The 20,881-nt window shown below is 39.5% G+C and overlaps 1 protein-coding gene across 1 annotated transcript; it reads left to right on the top strand.

The window, feature by feature from the left end:
• Positions 1-18,286: 18,286 nt before the first annotated feature.
• On the top strand, positions 18,287-19,535 carry LOC124924506. The gene is made up of 3 exons (XM_047464535.1): positions 18,287-18,643; positions 18,858-19,015; positions 19,100-19,535. The coding sequence occupies exons 1-3, from the start codon at positions 18,287-18,289 to the stop codon at positions 19,533-19,535; spliced, it is 951 nt and encodes a 316-aa protein (XP_047320491.1).
• Positions 19,536-20,881: the final 1,346 nt, after the last annotated feature.

Raw genomic sequence — 20,881 nt, 5'->3', positions numbered from 1 at the left:
AGAAGGTTTGTCTATGCTTTCATTTATATATATATATATATATATATATATATATATATATATATATATATATATATATATATATATATATATATATATATATATATTTAGTTTAGACTCTTAAACTTAATTTTTTTCATTATTTCTTTTATTGAAATAATTTGATATAGAATTAATTAAAATGAAAGGATTATTTCAAAATAAATATTTGTTGTCCAACATCCTTATTTTTGTTTACATATTTTTCATGATTTTTTATACCCAACAAATCATTTACCCTCATTTTTTTTTATCAAATCTATGTGATCAGTTGCATCTATTCAACGCTTTGAATATTATACTGAAAACGATCTTTCATGTGCTCAAACTTATATTTTGTTTATCAAACCATACTTGCCTTAATTTCTTATAACCAAACAGACCTGCAGCTTACTTCAAACAAACAACCCATATAATTAACATGTTTCCTTGCAATGAATTATAAACAACTCCAAAAACTGCTGAAACCAAAAAACTCCAGACCGTTTATTGGATACCTATTAATGTAATGAATATAAAAGCCCAATAGGAACCAAACCATTACTCTTCCTCATCCTTATGCAGCTGTTAGGACACTTACTTTCCTGAGTCTTATCTAGTTGTTAGGTAGGGTAACCACATATAGATTTGAGTTCGGGTTTGTCCAAGAATAGTAAGACTTGTCACATTTTAATGTATTTTATTCACTTTGTATGATTATTTATGTGAAGAAATCTGTTACGATCCACGAATGAGAAAACAACACCCTCTACGGTCCTATGGAACACTTGGGCTAGAGACTCGGTCGGAAATTTTGTTTTCGTAGAATAGCAATATTTTAATTATGTTTTTCTATTTCCCTCAAAACTGATTGTTGATTAAGTCCCCAAAAGTTGTGGTAACAGAATTATAACCGACTACTCTCGGGTAATTCATCCGCTATATATGCTGATGTTCACCCTCTTTTTGGGGATGAATGAAAACTTTGTGAAAGTTCTTACTCTTAATTATCTTCTCGGTCTTGAACCTCTATCTTGGACTGCTAAGTATATTCTAGTAGAATTCTCTTCTCATCTTTGTTTCTTCTTTCCTTTAATCTCGAATTCTCTTCTTATATTATTTCCGCTGCGCTTGATTATAAAATTCCGCACTTGGTCCCAACAATCAAGAACTCGATTCTTGATACAAAGAACTCAGAAAACTAAGTTATAATTCAAAAAACTTCCAAACACTCCAAATTCTTGGCAAAGTCGGGAACCTGCCGGTTGTGATCCTAATTGATACAGGCAACACTCATAACTTTATTAATAACAGGATAATGAAGAACATTAGCCATGACATACTTCCCACCAAGTGCTATCGGTCCAAGTGGCAGACGACTCTAACATTCTACGCTCTAGCTTTTTCCAAGATTTGAAATGGTCTATGGAAGGTAAGTTTTATCAAACAAACATGAAGGTATTAACCATGACAGGGTACGATATTGTGTTGGGAATCAAATGACTGATTACTCTAGGCCCTTCAAAATGGGACTTCGAAAAACTAACCCTCTTTTTTGAAAAAGAAGGGATAACTGTGGTCTTGCAAGGCATACCCCATACACATATCAATCTAATGAAGGGTGACCACCTAGAGAAGTTATTAAAGAAAGGCAATGTCGCTGCCATGGTCCAAATAAGGAGTGAAAACGAAGCACAATTTTTTTTCACTCTCTACAAGGGTGCCAGAAGATATTCCTGAAGACCTTCAGCAAATGCTAGATGACTTCAGCCCAATATTCCAGCAACTTGAGGACTTACCACCAGCCAGGGAACAGGATCACCGCATCCCACTAAAGGAAGGCACGAAAGTTGTATGCCTACGTCCTTACCGGTATCCTGTTCTACAGAAGACAAAAATTGAATATTTGGTCAACGATATGCTGGACAGGGGAGTCATAAGGAGAAGCCACAGCTCTTTTTTCGCCCCTGTGGTAATGGTCCGAAAGAAAGACTTATCCTAGAGAATGTGTATTGATTATAGACGGCTAAACTCAACAACCATCAATGATAAGTTTCCTATCCCGGTCATTGAAGAATTAATGGAAGAATTGCATGGGTCCAGGTTCTTTTCCAAGCTGTATTTGTGCTCAAGGTTCCACCAGATAAGGATGCACCCAGGTGACTGCCACAAAATAACATTCCGGACTCATGAAGGTCTGTATGAGTTTTTGGTGATGCTCTTCGGCCTAACCAATGCTCCATCCTCCTTCCAAAGCCTAATGAACGCAACCCTGAAACAATTCCTAAGGAAGTTCGTGCTAGTATTTTTTGATGACATCCTAGTATACAGCCTGAGCTGGAAGAAGCATATTCACCACTTACATAAGGTACTTTCAATATTGCAACATAACGAGTTATTCCTTAACAGAAGAAAATACAATTTTGGGTGCAAGTAAATTTCCTATCTAGGCCATATTCTGGATGAGAATGGTGTAGCCACATATCCAGCGAAGTTAGAAGTAATGAGCACATGGCCAGTTCCAGACTTTACTAAGCAATTGAAAAGGTTCTTTGGTCTGACCAGATATTATAGAAGATTTATAAAAGGCCACGGCTCTATAACACGTCCCCTCACTGCCCTGTTGAAAAAAGGTCAGTTTGCATGGAATGAAGAAACTAAAGATGCATTTCTATTGTTGAAACAATGTATACTGATAGAAAAATTAAGTAAGTTAATTTTCAAACCGGCCAACATTACAAGTTTTGAATATTTATTCTAAATAATCAAAAATGGAGAAATTGATAAGAAAAATTAAGTAAGTTAATTTTCAAACCGGCCGTACATTACAATTTTTGAATATTTATTCTAAATAATCAAAAAGGGAGAAATTGATAGAAAAATTAAGTAAGTTAATTTTCACCGGCCAGAAAAAACTAAACTACTATAAACTCTTATGTGCAGGAACATACCAAGTCGTATAAACCGACTGGAGAACACATCAAAGCAATTCGGCTCCAGATGATCAATTCATGATCAAGAGAAACCGACATCAACATTTCCAACAAACCGGTTTGCAAAGAAAAAGTTCATACTCCAGCCGGATCACACTACGAAAGAGTCAACCGAAAACTAAGAATTACAAAGATGACGTAATATGACGAAATAGACGTGTCTTGGGAAAATAAAAAAAGATAAGATCCGGATCAGAAACATGCGATAAAGACAATGATGAATTGCTGATCCGAAGATCCGACTCAGACAGCTGGAAGGTGCATGTCTGACACGTGTCCAAAACTGCAAGCCGGCTACGTCATCCATACCTGATCGGTATATGCATGCTTGCCAAGTGTCAGGAAGTTGAAACGTGCACGTAACATCTCTGAAGCGGCGTGACCTTGAACTGACCAATCCCATGGTGAGAGAAGAAAATGACCGTTGGGATCCTATTCATTATTAAAGGAAGACGAAGCGACCTCATTTATTACGGTTCTGAAATACCTTAAGAAAGAGAAAGAAATATCACACGCGATCCAAAACTATTGTTTCATTTACCGAAAGCTTTATTATATTGTATTAATGTATTACATCAAGAGTGATTTGGTGTAACCGGCGAGTAGCGAGTTAGGCTCGACCGACATTGTAAATGTTGTAACTTTGAAAGTTAGTGGAGATCCTTCTCATAATCTGAGAAGAAGGGGTGACGTAGGAGGGTTTGCTCCGAACATCCATAAAAAATCCTGTCTTGTGTCTTTTACTCATTTCCTTCTTATTTACTCTAAAACCAAACCAATACTAACCGAAACATAATCCTACCCATTAATCAAAACCGGTCTATACATACTCCTTAAACCGACTCCTCATAAACCTCATCCAAGTCGTGCGTGTTGTTTTAGACTGAAACATACATTTTTGCCTTGAACCCGGTTCAAGAGTCTGTGACAGTTTGCGTAGTGTTGAGAACGGTTATAGTCTCTAACCGGATTATCACCAAATTGTGTGTTGTGTTGTAAGCGGCTACCCTTCCAAAACCGGAACACCCGGTCCTCCAAGGGCGACCCCGATCCTAACAAGTTTGAAGATCCGACTCAGAAAGCTGGAAGGTGCATGTCTTACACGTGTCCAAAACTGCAAGCCGACTACGTCATCCATACTTGATCGGTATATGCATGCTTGCCAAGTGTCAGGAAGTTGAAACGTGCACGCAACATCTCTAAACCGGCGTGACCTTGAACTGACCAATCCCACGGTGAGAGAAAAAAACGACCGTTGGGATCCTATTCACTATAAAAGGAAGACGAAGCGACCTCATTTATTACGGTTCTGAAATACTTTAAGAGAGAAAGAAATCTCACGCGCGATCCAAAATTGTTGTTTCATTTACCGAAAGCTTTATTGTGCTGCATCATTGTATTACATCAAGAGTGAGTTGGTGTAACCGGCGAGTAGCGAGTTTGGCTCGACCGACATTATAATTGTTGTAACTTTGAAAGTTAGTGGAGATCCTTCTCATAATCTGAGAAGAAGGGGTGACGTAGGAGGGTTTGCTCCGAACATCCATAAAAAATCTTGTCTTGTGTCTTTCACTTATTTTCTGCCTACTTAATCTAAAACCGAAATACATTAACCGAAACATAATCCTATTCCTATAATCAAAATCGGTCTATACATACTCCTTAAACCGACTCCTCATAAACCTCATCCAAGTCGTGTGTGTTGCTTCAGATTGAAACAGACATTTTCGCCCTTGAACCCGGTTCAAGAGTCTGTGACAGTTTGCGTAGTATTGAGAACAGTTTTAGTCTCTAACCGGACTAATACCAAATTTTGTGTTGTGTGTTGTAAGCGGCTACCCTTCTAGAACCGGAACACCCCGATCCTCCAAGGGCGTCCCCGATCCTAACAAGTGGTATTAGAGCGAGACTCTTAGCACTCAAGCAACCGAAGAAAATGGGAAGCATGACCCACAGCGACAAGCCACCAAAGCTAAACAGTGAAGCATTTAGCAGCTGGAAGAAACAGATGTATCTACATCTGATTACGCTGGATGATGAGATGAGAAGAGTTCTGAAGGAAGGGCCAATCAAGATCAACAAGGAGATAGACGCATGGACAACTGAAGATCGAAGACGAAGTAACCTGGACAACTATTGCATGAGACACATCTACAAGGCTATAGACGATAACACATTGAACAAGATATTAGATTGTGACAGTGCAAAGGAAGCCTGGGAGACGATCATTCAGATCCATGAAGGAAACTAAAGAACAAAAAAGAATAAAATCTTGGTGGCTACTCAAAAATATGAGAACATCAGGATGAAACCGGGGGAAAACATGAAAGATTTCAGCAACCAGTTCACCAGTGTGGTCAACGAGCTACAAACACTCAGAAAAAGATACGACAACTGGGAAGTGATTATTAAGGCTTTAAGGTCACTCCCGAGCACATGGGATATCAAAACCATGGTGATGAGGGAATCAAGCAATCTCGGGCAGATGAAACTATATGACGTGTTCGAGGATCTGAAAGCTTATGAGTTCGAGATTAAGTCTCGGATCGAAGACGAAGCATTTACGTCAACCGCAACTAGAGCTCTGGTTACATTTGTGGAACCGGTGATCCAAGTATCAACCGTTCCGGCTCCAGTCAAAAACGCTGACCAGATCAGTGAAGATGTGATGGCGATGCTAGCTCAGAAATTTGGAAGATTCATGAAGAAGAACCAACCGCCATCTAACAACAATTTCAATTATAATTACGTTGATAAATCAAATAAAAGATGTTATAATTGTGATGGTTTTGGACATTTCAGGTCAGAATGTAGGAAACCAAGAAGAGACGATAGAAAACCGGAAAGCAACTATCAAGGCAACAACTACCAAGGCAACCGGTATCATGGTAACAACTACCAAGGGAATGATTATCGGAGAAATGACAACCAACGGAACGATTACCGGAGAAACGATAACCAGCAAGCCGATGAAGGGAAGGAAATACAAAAAGCACTCATTGCATCCGACGGTGGAAGTGAATGGGCGTATTCCGACAACGAAAATGATGAGGAGAGAGTAACATGCTTCATGGAAAACGACGAAGAGGTATTTGATTTCTCCTCTGATGAATTTACTAAGGAAGATCTGATTTCTGCACTCAACGAAATGGTCGCTGAGTTTAGAAACATATTTGTCTATATACTGACTTCGGTAGAACATAAAACCGTAGAGTCAAGTGGTATCGCTGATGAGTCATGCGAAACCACAGTGTATGAACTGGCTAAACTATCCTTAGAGAATGAGGAGACAGTTCAACCGGTAAATGAAGTAAATGAACGAACACTGTATATTACGGCTTCTTGGGAAAGATCTTGTAAAGCCGTATATCAGATGTGCAAATACAAAAGACATCCTAAGTGTAAATTTGGTGTTGGATACAAACAAAACAAATCAAACAAACCAAATCAACCTAAAGGGATGAAACTCACAAAAGACAAACTTCCCTTTGTAAGATTTGTCAAGAGATCTTCAACCAACAACGAGGCAGAAACTGTCATAAAACCGGAACTAAAATATGTAAGTCCAACCGAATCAGAAAAATGGCTTCATCGTGAAAGAAAGAAAGCCAACCGGACAGAAAATAAACAAAATAAAACAAGTACATCTCAACCTCAAAAACATTCATCATCGCGATATAACGCATTCTTGAGCAAGGATCAAGAAGTTAAGCCAAATACCATAAGAATAGATACCGGGAAAGTGATCCGACTTATTCAAGTCTGGATCCCAAAGGGACTAATCAACCATGGACCCAACTGAATGTGGGTACCAAAAATGTGTAAATATTTCTTTTTTACAGGTTAGGAGAAGCAACCGGCTAAAAAACTTAGAATGGTATCTGGACAGTGGTTGCTCAAGACACATGACTGGTAACAGTGAACTACTAGCAGATATCACCTATGAAACTGGAGCAGTTATCACATTTGGTGACAACTCAAAAGGTAGAACTGTGGGCTAGGGTAAGATTGTCCATGGTAACCTGTCTATAAATAATGTACTATTGGTAGAAAACCTGCATTTCAACTTGTTAAGCATTAGCCAAATGTGCGATGTAGGATACAAAGTTGAGTTTCATAAGAAGGCATGCTTAGTTAAGAATCATAAAAATGACATTCTATTAACCGGTAACCGAATGGGAAATATCTACAAAGTTGATTGGAAAACTAAGTTTGAAAATCCTGTATGCATGATAGCTGGAAACGATCCAAATTGGCTCTGGCACAAACGGCTAAACCATTTGAACTTCAAAACAATAAATTTCATTTGTTCTAAGGAATTGGTTTACGGTTTTTCAAATGTCAAGTTTTCAAAAGATAATGTATGTTCTGCATGTCAAATGGTTAAACAAATAAAGTCATCTTTCAAAAGTAAAGGAAATCATCAATCCGAACGATGTTTAGAACTCCTGCATATGGATCTGTTTGGTCCGGTTAGAGTAATAAGTCTAGGAGGCATGCAATATACTATGGTAGTCGTTGATGATTATTCTAAATTTACTTGGGTAATATTTTTAGCCTCTAAGAATCAAGCAACACCAAACCTGATCAAACTGATTTTGAGAATACAAAATGAAAAATCTATTCGGATAAACAAAATCAGAAGTGATAGAGGAACTGAGTTTACAAACAGCAAATTAACTACTTTTCTTGATGATTCTGGTATTAGACACGAGTTGTCTAGTTCTAGAACTCCTCAACAAAACGGTCTAGCTAAGAGAAGAAACCGAACTCTCAAGGAAGCCGCAAAGTCAATGATAGCCGATTCAGGTATTGCTCAAAAATTTTGGGCTGAGGCTATCAATACCGCATGTTACACTCAAAACCGGTCTCTAGTAACTAAACGTTTTTCCAAAATCCCTTTTGAGATATACTATGATCGAATTCCAAACATACGGTATTTTTGAATTTTTGGCAGTAAATATTTTGTTCACAACAACGGCAAAAACTATTTGACCGCTTTTGATGCTAAATCCGATGAAGGAATAATGTTGGGATACTCAGCTGTAAGTAAAGCATATAGAATATATAACACTAGAACTTTAACAATTGAAGAAACATCTCACGTTGTTTTTGATGAATCGGTTGAACGAAACACTGCATTACCCTTCGACCTTCACAACAGAATGGAAAATTTCAATATATATTCTGATGATGAAAATGAGGTCCCGGTTTTTAGACGATTTGTTAATGATCAAGCGGTTGATGCTGAACCTCAGCCTGTTCAAGCTGCTTTACCGCAGAAAGTTGACTCTTCAGTTTCAACTAAAGAAATCGGTCGATCTAACTCTGTTCAGCCTACCGATCAGTCTAACCTTGATCAACCAACCGAAAGCTTGGAAGACACGTCTCGAATAAACCTCAGAAGGAACAAAAATCATCCTCTTGAACTAGTAATAGGTAATATATCCTCACCCGTCCGAACTAGGCAACATAATTTGGAACACTATGAAAACTCAGCTTTCATATCACAAATTGAGCCGAAAAAGGTGGATGAAGCATTGTCAGATCCCGACTAGATCCTAGGAATGCAAGAAGAATTAAACGAGTTTGAGAGAAATAAAGTCTGGTACCTAGTCTCTAGACCAAAAAACAAACCGGTTATAGGAACACGATGGGTATTCAGAAATAAACTCAATGAAGACGGTTTAGTTACGAGGAACAAGGCCCGGCTAGTGGCTCAAGGCTATAAACATGAAGAAGGCGTTGATTTTGAAGAATCATTTGCCCATGTAGCTAGACTTGAAGCCATTAGAATATTTCTAGCATTTGCAACTTTTAAAAATTTCAAAGTTTTTCAAATGGATGTTAAAAGCGCTTTTCTAAACGGTAAAGTAAATGAAGAGGTGTATGTTAATCAACCTCCAGGTTTCAAAAATTCAGAATACGAAAACCATGTTTATCGGCTAAACAAAGCCCTTTACGGTTTGAAACAGGCTCCAAGAGTCTAGTATGACACATTAACGCAATTCTTATTTGATCACAAGTTTACAATAGGCTCAGTCGATAAAACACTTTTCAAATTTGAGAAAAAGGAACATATATTACTTGTTCAAATATATGTTGATGATATTATTTTTGGATCAACCGATCCAAAGTTATGTGATAAATTCTCAAAAATGATGACTGACAAATTTCAAATGAGTATGATGGGAGAACTGAGTTTCTTCCTAGGATTTCAGGTTAAGCAGATCGAAACCGGAACGTTCATAAGCCAGTCAAAGTACACAGCCGAACTATTAAAGAAATTTGGAATGGATAGATGTGCTGAGGCGGCTACACCGATGACCTTTTCCGTAAAATTAGACAAAGATGAGGATGGTCAAGCCGTTGACATCACATCATATCGAGGAATGATTGGATCTTTGCTCTACTTAACAGCCATCCGACCGGACATCCTGTTTGCGGTCGGAGTATGCGGGAGATTTCAAGCCAACCCAAAGTAATCACACTACACCGCGGCTAAAAGAATATTATAATATTTGAAAGGGCTCAAGATGTGGGACTTTGGTACCCAAAAGATTCAAGATTTAATCTCATAAGTTACTCAGACGCAGACTACGCAGGATGCAAAATCGATAGAAAGAGTACAAGTGGAACTTGCCAATTCCTGGGTGACCGACTCGTTACATAGAACAGCAAGAAACAAACCTCAGTTGCAACATCAACCGCAGAGGCAGAGTACCTAGCAGCCGGAAGCTGTTGTGCACAACTCCTCTGGATCCAACAGCAACTAAGAGATTTTGGTGTAATAGCTGAAGAATCTCCAATATTTTGTGACAACACCAGCGCAATAACGATCACATACAATCCGGTGTTAAACTCAAGAATGAAACACATTGATATAAGACATCATTTCATCCTGGAGCATGTTCAACAAAAGCACATCCGGCCGGAATACGTCTCAACAGAGCAACAAGTAGCTGACATCTTCACCAAACCGCTACAAGAAGCTAAGTTTTCTCATTTCAGAAATATTCTAGGACTTACTGATAGCAAGCAACTTATACCATGATCATACATGCATACTGTTTACATACATTATCATGAAAAACCGGGATATGCGTTCAGGGAGAAGCTTTCGCTTCTCAAACCATATTCAAATAGGTCATTAAATATTCAAGGATGCTAACCGGAAGGAAGTCTCCCGTTATGCCTGATCACTTCATGATATCAAACCACATGTATACCCACTAAGCGGTTGAAATGACTTGGCAGAAGTGGATAAATTTAATCCAAAACTGAACAAATGTTGATGCGACTCAACATTTATTCATATCGGAATAAGATATCCAACTAAAACCGGTCACGGAAAACCGATTAGTATAAATGCATCATGGTTTAGATAAACTGAATTTTTCTGGTTAACTTGGGACAACTAACCGCGTTTTCATGCACACCTTGAGAAATGAAGCCTTTAATTAATAAAATAGTTTACCTCAATCGAGATGACGACACGTGTCCATCATCAAGAGAGAGAGACTAAAATATTGTCAATAGATTTATTGTCATCATGAATATCCTTAGTAATGATTAACTTTGCATTGGAAATAATCATTATACACTTCAACAAGTTAAAGCCTATTAACTAATCGATGACATCACTAAGCATGCTTAACCTATTAATCTAGCCGAACCCCTGGCTATATAAACAACCCTTTACTCTTCACAACACTTCACAAAATTCACTATTCACAAAAATCTCTTGAACTAAAACTATCACAAGACCATGAACTCCGATCCACTCGCCAAGAAAATTCTGCTGGCTGATTTCAATTCTATACACCAATATGAAGACCATGGAATCAAAGACATGTTCTTAGCCATTGAAAGAAGCGGGCTAAGAGGATTTTTGGAGAACAGATTCATCATCGACTACCTAGTAGTCGATGAGTTCTTCGAAATGGCAAAAGAAGTGCACCGAGACATAATCGTGGCACGGGTATATGGTCAATCATTTCTATTCAGCGAGACGGATTTCGCTGAATACTGCGGCGTTACCCACAGAAGGGGTAACCGACCTCACTTACTCCCCGGTGACCATTGAAGAAATGTGTCATCGGTTCTCCAACTCTAACATCCCAGTTAAGCCCTGGTGTGCTAAGAGCCAACTATCTCACAAGTACCAGATTCTGTGTGAGATTCTGGGAAAGTCAGTTCTGGGTAGAGGGAAAAGCTACTACTACACCCAGAGGCTCTTTGAAATGATGATTGCAGTCACGGTTGGGACACCGGTAAACTGGACTTGGATCATCTTCAGCAATCTGAAGAAGATGATTCTCTCAAACAAAATCGGTTATGCTCCTCAGCTAAGCGGTTTCTGTGCCAATTTGGATATCCACTCCGAACCCTTCGTCACTCTTCATTCGAAGCACGTGCTCACGAAGGAGAGAATCCAAGAACTAATCGACCGGTGGGAAGCAGCAAAGGCCAAGAAGAATCAAGCTGTCGGTTCATCTAATGTCTAAACCTTTTTCATCTCTTTTCTCAATCATCAAACCGGTAATTTTGTTGTACTACCGGTTTAATATATTTTATTAATGAAAATATTTTCTTTCCTTTTCGATCGAAACCAAAGGAATCCTAAAGATATAACCAACATTAAATGCGTCATATTAAACCAAATCAAATCAGTCTTGAAAACTGAAATGTTCGCTTTCCAAGAAGCATGCTTAATCCAATTAGACCAGACAATCCATTACTTCCTTGAAAATTGATAAAACCTTTATGACCAGACATAAACGGTCTGATTTTTTCAAATATTCTCATTAAATGCAATCAACCGCCCACACTATAAAAGGGGCATCATCCTTCTTCATCAAATCACACTTCAATTATTCCTTTCTCTCTCTAAGTTCGAAACTTCAAAACTATCATTCACTCCTTGCTCATATTCTTTCCTAAAAATGAATGCTGAGATGAGAAACACCATCATTGTCGACTTCCATGAAATGATGAATTCTCGGTTTCAAGAAACCATATTTTCACCGATCATAGAATCGGGGTTGTAAGGATTTCTCGAAGGTTCGGACACCATCCTCGAAGAGGAGGTGTATGAATTCTTCAACAATGGGCATATACTTGATGATGGCAGCATAAGGACCATCATTAACGGAAGATTTCTTCGGATCACCGAAGAACACTTTGCCCACTTTTTCGAACTCCCAACCGAAGGATTTTCGGACTTCCCAACGCCGTACTTTCCGACTAAAGAAGACTATGCCTTCATCTTCTCCTGCTCCATTCATCCAGTTGATGAACACGGAGAAAAGAACGACCTTGCTCCTCAATACCAAGTCTTTCATGACTTGGTCCAGCGGTCTATCATGGGCCGAATGCCCAACCAGAACTACAACCGGGAGGCTTTCGACATCATGATAGCCATCGTCAGAAAATCGCCTATAAACTGGGCTTCATATCTCTTTAATAATTTGAAGAAACATGTCTCAGCTCCAAGGGGAAGGATCGGCTTCGCTCCCCAAATCACCCGATACTTGGAAGTTCATCGTCACAACCTTGGACCCGGTGTCCCTATCGGACCGGCCAACACCATGACTCGACCCATGCTGAACAGATGGATATCGAGGATTGAGGAACGAACCGGTGACACTGTGGATGAGTGGGTTGACAGGATGATCGAGGGGGATTGGCTTGATCTTCTTTAAATTTCTGCAGTTTCCGGTTATCTGGTCATTTTGTTGTACGACCAGACAACCATTTAATCTCTTTTTGCTTCGGCTTAATATATAAAATTTCATATCCTTAAATCTCCAATTTTCACATAAGTTTCTTTCTGGTTCTGCTCTGACTAAATAAAAAGACTTCTTATTAATCAAAGATTCCGGTTAACAAAATTTCCGGTTAATCAAAATCTCAAACCATATCTGAAAAATTTCAAAGTTTACCGCCCACGGTTTACCGCCCATAGTTACTCTCTGCAATTACCGCCTAAAGTTATTGCAGTAACTTTTGGAGGGAAATTTGGCGCCAAAACTCAGAACAAAGTGACGGTTCAACTTCTAACCGTTCAAAACCGCTCCCTATATAAGACTAAAATAATTCATTATTTGCACACGCTTTCTCTCTCTAAAAACTTAAGTTTCCTCTTGCATTCCGATTCTCTCTGATCTTCATCTTCCTAGTTCATCTTCCTCGCCATTGATCTAAATAAAGCACCGTTTAAATAAATCTTGCAGGTCGATTTCAACGACATTGATGAACACGCTACAGAAGAACACAAGGATGCGCTTCAATCGTTAAGAGATTCTGGGTTAGAAACTTACATTTCTGGCCCGTTCGTCATGCATTCGACGGAGGTTGAAGAATTTCTGAAGACGACGACTTTGACGAAGAGGACAGTCTCCGCCACCGTGTACGGCAAGTTAGTTAATATCACGGAAGCGCTCGGTTTGCCGAATACCGGGCTGGACTTCAAAACAAGCTTGTCGGATGCGGAATCTAACGCTGTCCGGTTGGCCATATCGAGTGATGACACGGATCTGGTGTCTCACTCCAGCCGGAAGAACAAAATCAAGCCAGAGTTCAGATGGATGGTAGACATAATTTCCAAATCGCTTCATGGTAAAGGAGGAAACTTCGATAACTCGACAAAACTGAAACTGAAAATATTGATGGCGATTGTCCGCAGCGACAATATTGACTGGGGAAGTGTTCTGTTCGAACAGTTCTGCGAAATGGTGGTGAAAAAGGACGGTCGTGTTCAAGCATACGCCATGCAGATAGGGAAGATCCTACGGTTCCTTCAAGTCAAACTCGGTGAAGGTGAACCGCTCGCATCCGGTAATATTTGAAATTCTTAGCACATGAGCAAAAGAACTACTAAAACGGATAGGCCGAAATCATCCAGGACCAAGTCCTCAAAAGGAACCAGTTCGTCTGCACCGCTGGTGAAAGTTCCAAACAAGCCGATCCAAAGGAAAAGGCTATTCAAACCGAAGTCCCGCAGAAAAGGGGAAGAGTAAAAAAATCGGCGAAGAAAAGCGCCAAGAAACCGGCAGATTCCGAGAAAACTCTATCCTCGGACCATTCACCAAAAAAACCGCACAACTATTTCAGTCGATTCCAATCAATACAGTCCATCCAAATCTGGCCGATTCTCCCTCATCACGGCAAACCGAACCCTCGGGGAGCCAAGAAACTTAGTCGAAATCAAAGTAGAATTCGGATAGGGAGACTAGCGCTGAATCCGAAAACTGCAAATCTCCAACCAAGAACCTCGACGATATAATTAACGATGTGGGATTGCGAACCTCAAATCATAGAGGACGTAGTCCAAACGGTTATCCATGAAACAGAAGACAATGTAACAAGTCCTCTCCAACAATCTGATCAGGTTGAAGTAACCGGTCAAACTGAAATCCATCCGGTCGAAGAAACGGCCAACTCAGAAAACGTCACCCCTCCGACTCAGGAGGGAAACAACGAAGAAAATGAACCATCCGGATCGGTTGGGGACAAATCCATTCCAACCGAATCAACTCCCCAACTGGCTCAAGACGGACCGACAAATCCACCGATCACACCTGAAGGTCCGTCTCAGGTTAACAAAGGTAAAAAAGTTATAATTGAGGACTATCCGGTGCAAGGAGACAATGAAGCAGAACCCGAACAAACTGAAATTGTGCTAGAAGCCGAGGTCTCTATCTCAGGAGAAGAAGAGGAAGAAATGTTCCAAAATTTCATCCGGGATATGAACAAGGAAGCTGAAGAGCTGGTCACCCCTTATCACCTATGGGTCAGGTTGCGTTGTGAAACGAAGCTATCAGACATGATTTCTGACTTCAACGGTAACAAGTATTGGGAGAAACTCTTGGCTCTAGAAGAAGTAGCTCTCAAGGTAACGGGTACCGATGTAATACAAGCCGCATATGCTAAGACTCTTATGATGCAAGAGTATGCAAAGCTGCAAGCGGTAAATGATGCCATGAAGAAGGCAGAAGGAGCAGAACTAACTTCGATGGAGTTAAGTATGATTGAGCAATTTCAGACAGTACAGAATGATCTTGCTCAAAATGTTGACCGGCTCGAGGCAGAATGGAGAGAAGTGTGCAAAAATGTTTTGCTGCATGCCGATCAATTTCAAAGCAAACCTATTTTTCATATCAGAGAATCTTCTAAGACAGCAGAAAACCGGAGCAGAGTTCCACCACAGACTGATCAGACTCCGGGACTTGAGCAAATGAAAGAAGTTGTTGTTGACACAATCATCTCTTCCCTCAACGAGTACAACATTGCTACAGATGCGAAAATTGCAACCATTCAAACCGATCTAATTGAAACCGTCCGGGCATCTATTCACTCTGAGATTGTCGAAACGGTTCAAACTTCGATCAAAACAATGATCGATGAATCTGTCAAAACCGCAACCGCTCCTTTGCTTGAAATGATGCAGGCTATGGCAGTTTAGATTGAGGAGTTGTCCAAGCTGCAAGCTGATAGAACTCAAGAGCAGATTCGTGCAGATGCCGAGACAACTTGGAGAATTCAAGACGAAGACGAGGCTAGGGAACGGTTAAGAAAGGAAACCGAATACAAGGACCACGAGTTGGCCAAGAAATACAATGAGGAAGAAAAGGCCGCTCAACCGGAATCCACATCAGCACAAGCCTCGCACTCAATGAAAATAAGGAACAAGAATAAACGTAAGATTGTGAGCTTGCTGCATCAGGTGGAACAAAGCGGTATCAAAGAGTTTCAACCGGATGGACAATTTGAGGAACCTCTAGATGAAGAAGAAGAGGAAAATGCTACACGACTTAACCCGCGAAAGAAGAAAGTAGTTGAAACATCAACCGCACTTCCGAGTTATGGTCCGACCGTTGCCCAATCATCTCGTCCACCCAGACCAGTAGGCGGTGCCTTCTAGTTCAACTAGCGAACTCCCAGCATATCAAGTGTATTTACCGGATGGCGAATTGACGCGGAAAGAAGAGATAGGGAATAGAAGGAGAAAGAGGAGGAGGAAAGGAGGTAGAAAGAGAAAGAAAATGGAGGATCATCCAATCCTTAGCTTATTTTTCTCTTTATGAACAACTTACTTATGTTATTTATTGATGCTTTGTTTCAGAACTACGTTAATTTTCTCAAAGTAATGATTTTACTAAACACTTTTTGAAAAACCTACTTGTTTTGAAATTTTTCTTTGAAAAACATCAAAAAGGGAGAAATTGATAAGAAAAATTAAGTAAGTTAATTTTCAAACCGGCCATACATTACAAGTTTTGAATATTTATTCTAAATAATCAAAAAAGGAGAAATTGATAAGAAAAATTAAGTAAGTTAATTTTCAAACCGGCCATACATTACAATTTTTGAATATTTATTCTAAATAATCAAAAAGGGAGAAATTGATAGAAAAAATAAGTAAGTTAATTTTCAAACCGGCCATACATTACAAGTTTTGAATATTTATTCTAAATAATCAAAAAGGGAGAAATTGATAGAAAAACTAAGTAAGTTAATTTTCACCGGCCAGAAAAAACTAAACTACTATAAACTCTTATGTGCAGGAACAGACCAAGTCGTATAAACCGGCTGGAGAACACATCAAAGCAATTCGGCTCCAGATGATCAATTCATGATCAAGAGGAATCGGCCTCAACATTTCCAACAGACCGGCTAGCAAAGAAAAAGTTCATACTTCAGCCGGATCACACTACGAAAGAGTCAACCGAAAACTAAGAATTACAAAGATGACGTAATATGACGAAATAGACGTGTCTTGGGAAAATAAAAGAAGATAAGATACGGATCAGAAGCATGCGATAAAGACAATGATGAATTGCTGATCCGAAGATCCGACTCAGACAATCGGAAGGTGCATGTCTGACACGTGTCCAAAACTGCAAGTCGGCTACGTCATCCATACCTGATCGGTATATGCATGCTTGCTAAGTGTCAGGAAGTTGAAACATGCACGCAACATCTCTGAACCGGCGTGACCTTGAACTGACCAATCCCACGGTGAGAGAAGAAAATGACCGTTGGGATCCTATTCACTATAAAAGGAAGACGAAGTGACCTCATTTATTACGGTTCTGAAATACTTTAAGAGAGAGAAAGAAATCTCACACGCGATCCAAAATTGTTGTTTCATTTACTGAAAGCTTTATTGTATTGTATCATTGTATTACATCAAGAGTGAGTTGGTGTAACCGGCGAGTTAGTCTCGACCGACATTGTAATTGTTGTAACTTTGAAAGTTAGTGGAGATCCTTCTCATAATCTGAGAAGAAGGGGTGACGTAGGAGGGTTTGCTCCGAACATCCATAAAAAATCTTGTCTTGTGTCTTTCACTTATTTCCTGCCTACTTAATCTAAAACCGAAATACATTAACCGAAACATAATCCTATTCCTATAATCAAAACCGGTCTATACATACTCCTTAAACCGACTCCTCATAAACCTCATCCAAGTCGTGTGCGTTGCTTTAGACTGAAACAGACATTTCCGCCCTTGAACCCGGTTCAAGAGTCTGTGACAGTTTGCGTAGTGTTGAGAACGGTTTTAGTCTCTAACCGGACTAATACCAAATTGTGTGTTGTGTGTTGTAAGCGGCTACCCTTCCAGAACCAGAACACCTCGGTCCTCCAAGGGCGTCCCCGATCCTAACATATACTTTCCCCTTTGGTCCTGGCGCTTCCCAACTTCAATATTCCCTTTGTAGTAGAGACCGATACAAGTGGAGATGGTATTGGGGAAGTATTAATGCAAGAGGACGACCCATTTCATTCATAAGAAAGGCGATTGAACTAGAGAAGTTACCATTATCCACGTATGAAAAAGAGCTGATGGCCTTGACCTTTGCGGTGGAGAAGTGAAGATCTTACCTTAGATACAAGAAATTCATGAAGCTCTTAAATACTTGCTGGAACAAAGAGTTCAAACCTCGGCACAAGAAAAATGGCTCTACAAACTGGTGAGATACGATTTTGTTGTTCAATATAAAAGGGGAAAAGAAAACCTAGTGGCAGATGCTCTGTTCAGGCAGGTAGTAGGGGTCCAATGTACAGGAATTTCGGTCTACCACACTGCCATCCAAAAACAAATTTAGGAAAGCTATGAAGAAGACCCAAACTTAGCCAAAGTCATTTGTGAAATTAGTGCTAATGCTGATTCTCACCCTGAATGCTCATATGACCAAGGGATGTTAAGAAAAAGGGACCGACTGGTGGTGGGAAGGAATACCGATCTCAGAAATACCTTAATTGCAGCCATGCATTTGGGAGCAGAAAGGGGACATTCAGAGATGCTTAAAGATATTAGAAAATTTGTTCGAACCTGTGAAGTTTTCCAAAAGAATAAATCTAATAATTCAGCTTATAAGGGTCTGCCTCAGCCCTTAGAAATTCCCAATCGATTTTGGGGATCAGTCTCCATGGATTTCATTGAAAGTTTGCCTAAGTCAAAAGGTAAAAGTGTTATATTCGTGGTAGTTGACAAATTATCTAAAATGTCTCACTTTATGAGTCTGCAATACCCTTTTTCTTCCCGGACCGTAGCTGAATTATTTGTGGATAATGTTTCCAAACTCCACGGAATGCCAACAACTATCATCAGCGATCGGGGCAAAGTGTTCTTAAGCACCTTCTAGCAAGAATTATTAAGGATACAAGGAGTAAAGCAAGCTTTATCCACTACCTATCACCCCCAAACGGATGGCCAGACCAAGATAGTCAACAAATGCTTGGTCACTTATCTACGTTGCATGGCCGGCCAAATTCCGAAAGATTGGGTACACTGGTTGCCCTTGGTTGAATGATGGTTTAACACTAATTTCCATACAGAAATACAAACAACACCCTTTGAAACAATATATGGATACCCACTGTCCACATACCGTATGTAGCAGGAAACTCAAGAGTGGAAGAGGTGAACGTATCATTAACAGTCAGGGAAGCCACACTCTAAATCATAAAATTCCATTTGAAAAGAGCCCAGAATCGTATGAAGCAATAGTAGGACAACAATAGAAAAGATATCACGTTGCAAGTGGGTAGCTGGCATTGGTGAAGTTAAATCCATATAGACAATGCTCGGTCCAGAAGTTATTCCACAAGTTCTCATCAAAGTATTTTGGGCCCTGTCAAGTGCTGGAAAGAATTGGGAAAGTTGCTTACAAGCCGGAACTTAGGACCGACACTAGGATACACAATGTCTTCCATGTCTCACAATTAAAATCATTCAAAGGAACCCCTGCTGCGATTGAAAATATCCCTCAGCTTAGTACACAACAAACCAGGACCGACAAAATTATGGATGAACAAGACATCATGGTGCATGAGAAAATGAAAAGACATATGCTGATCAATTGGGATGGGGCCCAAACAGAAGACCAAACTTGGGAAGATGCTGAAGTGATAGGCATTCAATGTCCGGAGATGTTGGCAACAAGGAGGCAAACAAGACAAAAGTCTCTTCGTCGGGGTCGACGAACTTCTGAAGTTAATAGTTTTGAAGTTTAAGTGATTTAGTCTTTTATGCCAAAGCCAGTTTTGATCATTTTTAGCTATCATGTAAATAGGATTAGGTATCTTGTTTTTCCAGTTTACCTTATAAACGTTTCCTATCCTATGCCCTATCAACAGGATACTCCCCTAGTGATCCTTAACTAAGCACGCTTGTTATGAAATTCAACAATGTATCTTATGTCACATATTTGGCTTATACTAAGAAGGTTATAGCACAGATTTTCAACAAGTAACACATTGTTTATGGTTAGATTACCATGGACAATCTTACCTTTGCCCACAGTCTTACCCTTGGAGTTATCACTGAATGTGATCTTTGATCTAGATTCCCTTACAATGTTAGTAAGAATCTTGCTATTTCTGGTCATATGCCTAGAGCATCCATTATCCAAGTACCATTCTGAATCCTCCAGATATCTTATTTATTTACCCTGCAAGATAAAATTATTTACACATTTTGGTACCCACATTTAATTGGGTCCACGGTTGATCAATCCTTTAGAGATCCATACTTGTACTATTTTGATGAATCTTCAAGTGTTAGTCTTAATAAATATGCTTACATTAGGCTTGACATCTCTCTGTATGTCTTGAGATGAGTCATAGTGTTTTGAGAATGAGTTTTCATAATACCTCGTTGACCGTTTATCAAGTTCATGTCTAGCTGATTGACTGGCTTTCCTTCTCTCAGGACTAAGCCACCGTGACTTGTAGGTTGGCTCCACATATTTTATTTCCCTTTTAGTTACTGACTCATCTGCATCGTGATTTGCTTGAATGTTGGTTGAGGTACCCTTGACAAAATTTATGAAAGGAAATTTGTCTTTCTTGGATTTTAACTCTTTGCATGACTTGTCTTGGTTGTTGTTCTCATATCCTAATACAAACTTGCAGTTGGCAGGCCTCTTATAACTTGTAATTTGGTTGACCACATCTCCAGACTTAGTCCATACAACAATCACTTAGTTTGTTCTTTCGTTTTCCTTCGTTAGTATCTAAACTATCTCCTTGAGTTTCTCGTTCTTAGAGGATAGTTCATCTATTTCCTGGATTGTGTTGTCTGGATGAGTTGAGGCACGAACAGACAGTTTCTTGTACTTAATGACCATGTCATTGAGGGCAGTAACTAGATCGTCCCGAGTGAACTCTTCAGAGATGAAATCAAATACCTCTTCGTCGTTGGCCATGAAACACCTAACTTCTTTATCATCACTATCCGAATAATTTTGAGCTCATTTGATTTTTCTCTCTTCTGCCACCATTGCTTTTTAATCTTTATTGTTCTTGGATAGTTGATGATCCTCCTTCGGTTTCTGATCAATTGGCTTATTGTCGTCTCT

Source organism: Impatiens glandulifera, chromosome 2, assembly GCF_907164915.1.
Source record: "Impatiens glandulifera chromosome 2, dImpGla2.1, whole genome shotgun sequence".
NCBI lineage: Eukaryota > Viridiplantae > Streptophyta > Magnoliopsida > Ericales > Balsaminaceae > Impatiens > Impatiens glandulifera.
This window is presented reverse-complemented; position numbering and strand designations above follow the sequence as displayed.

Coding starts and splice junctions, on each gene's coding strand:
- LOC124924506 (XM_047464535.1), top strand. CDS start 18,287: ATGCATTTGGGAGCAGAAAGGGGACATTCAGAGATGCTTAAAGATATT. Junction 18,644..18,857: donor TCATCAGCGATCGGGGCAAA/GTGTTCTTAAGC, acceptor ATTTCCATACAG/AAATACAAACAACACCCTTT. Junction 19,016..19,099: donor TTTGAAAAGAGCCCAGAATC/GTATGAAGCAAT, acceptor AAATCCATATAG/ACAATGCTCGGTCCAGAAGT.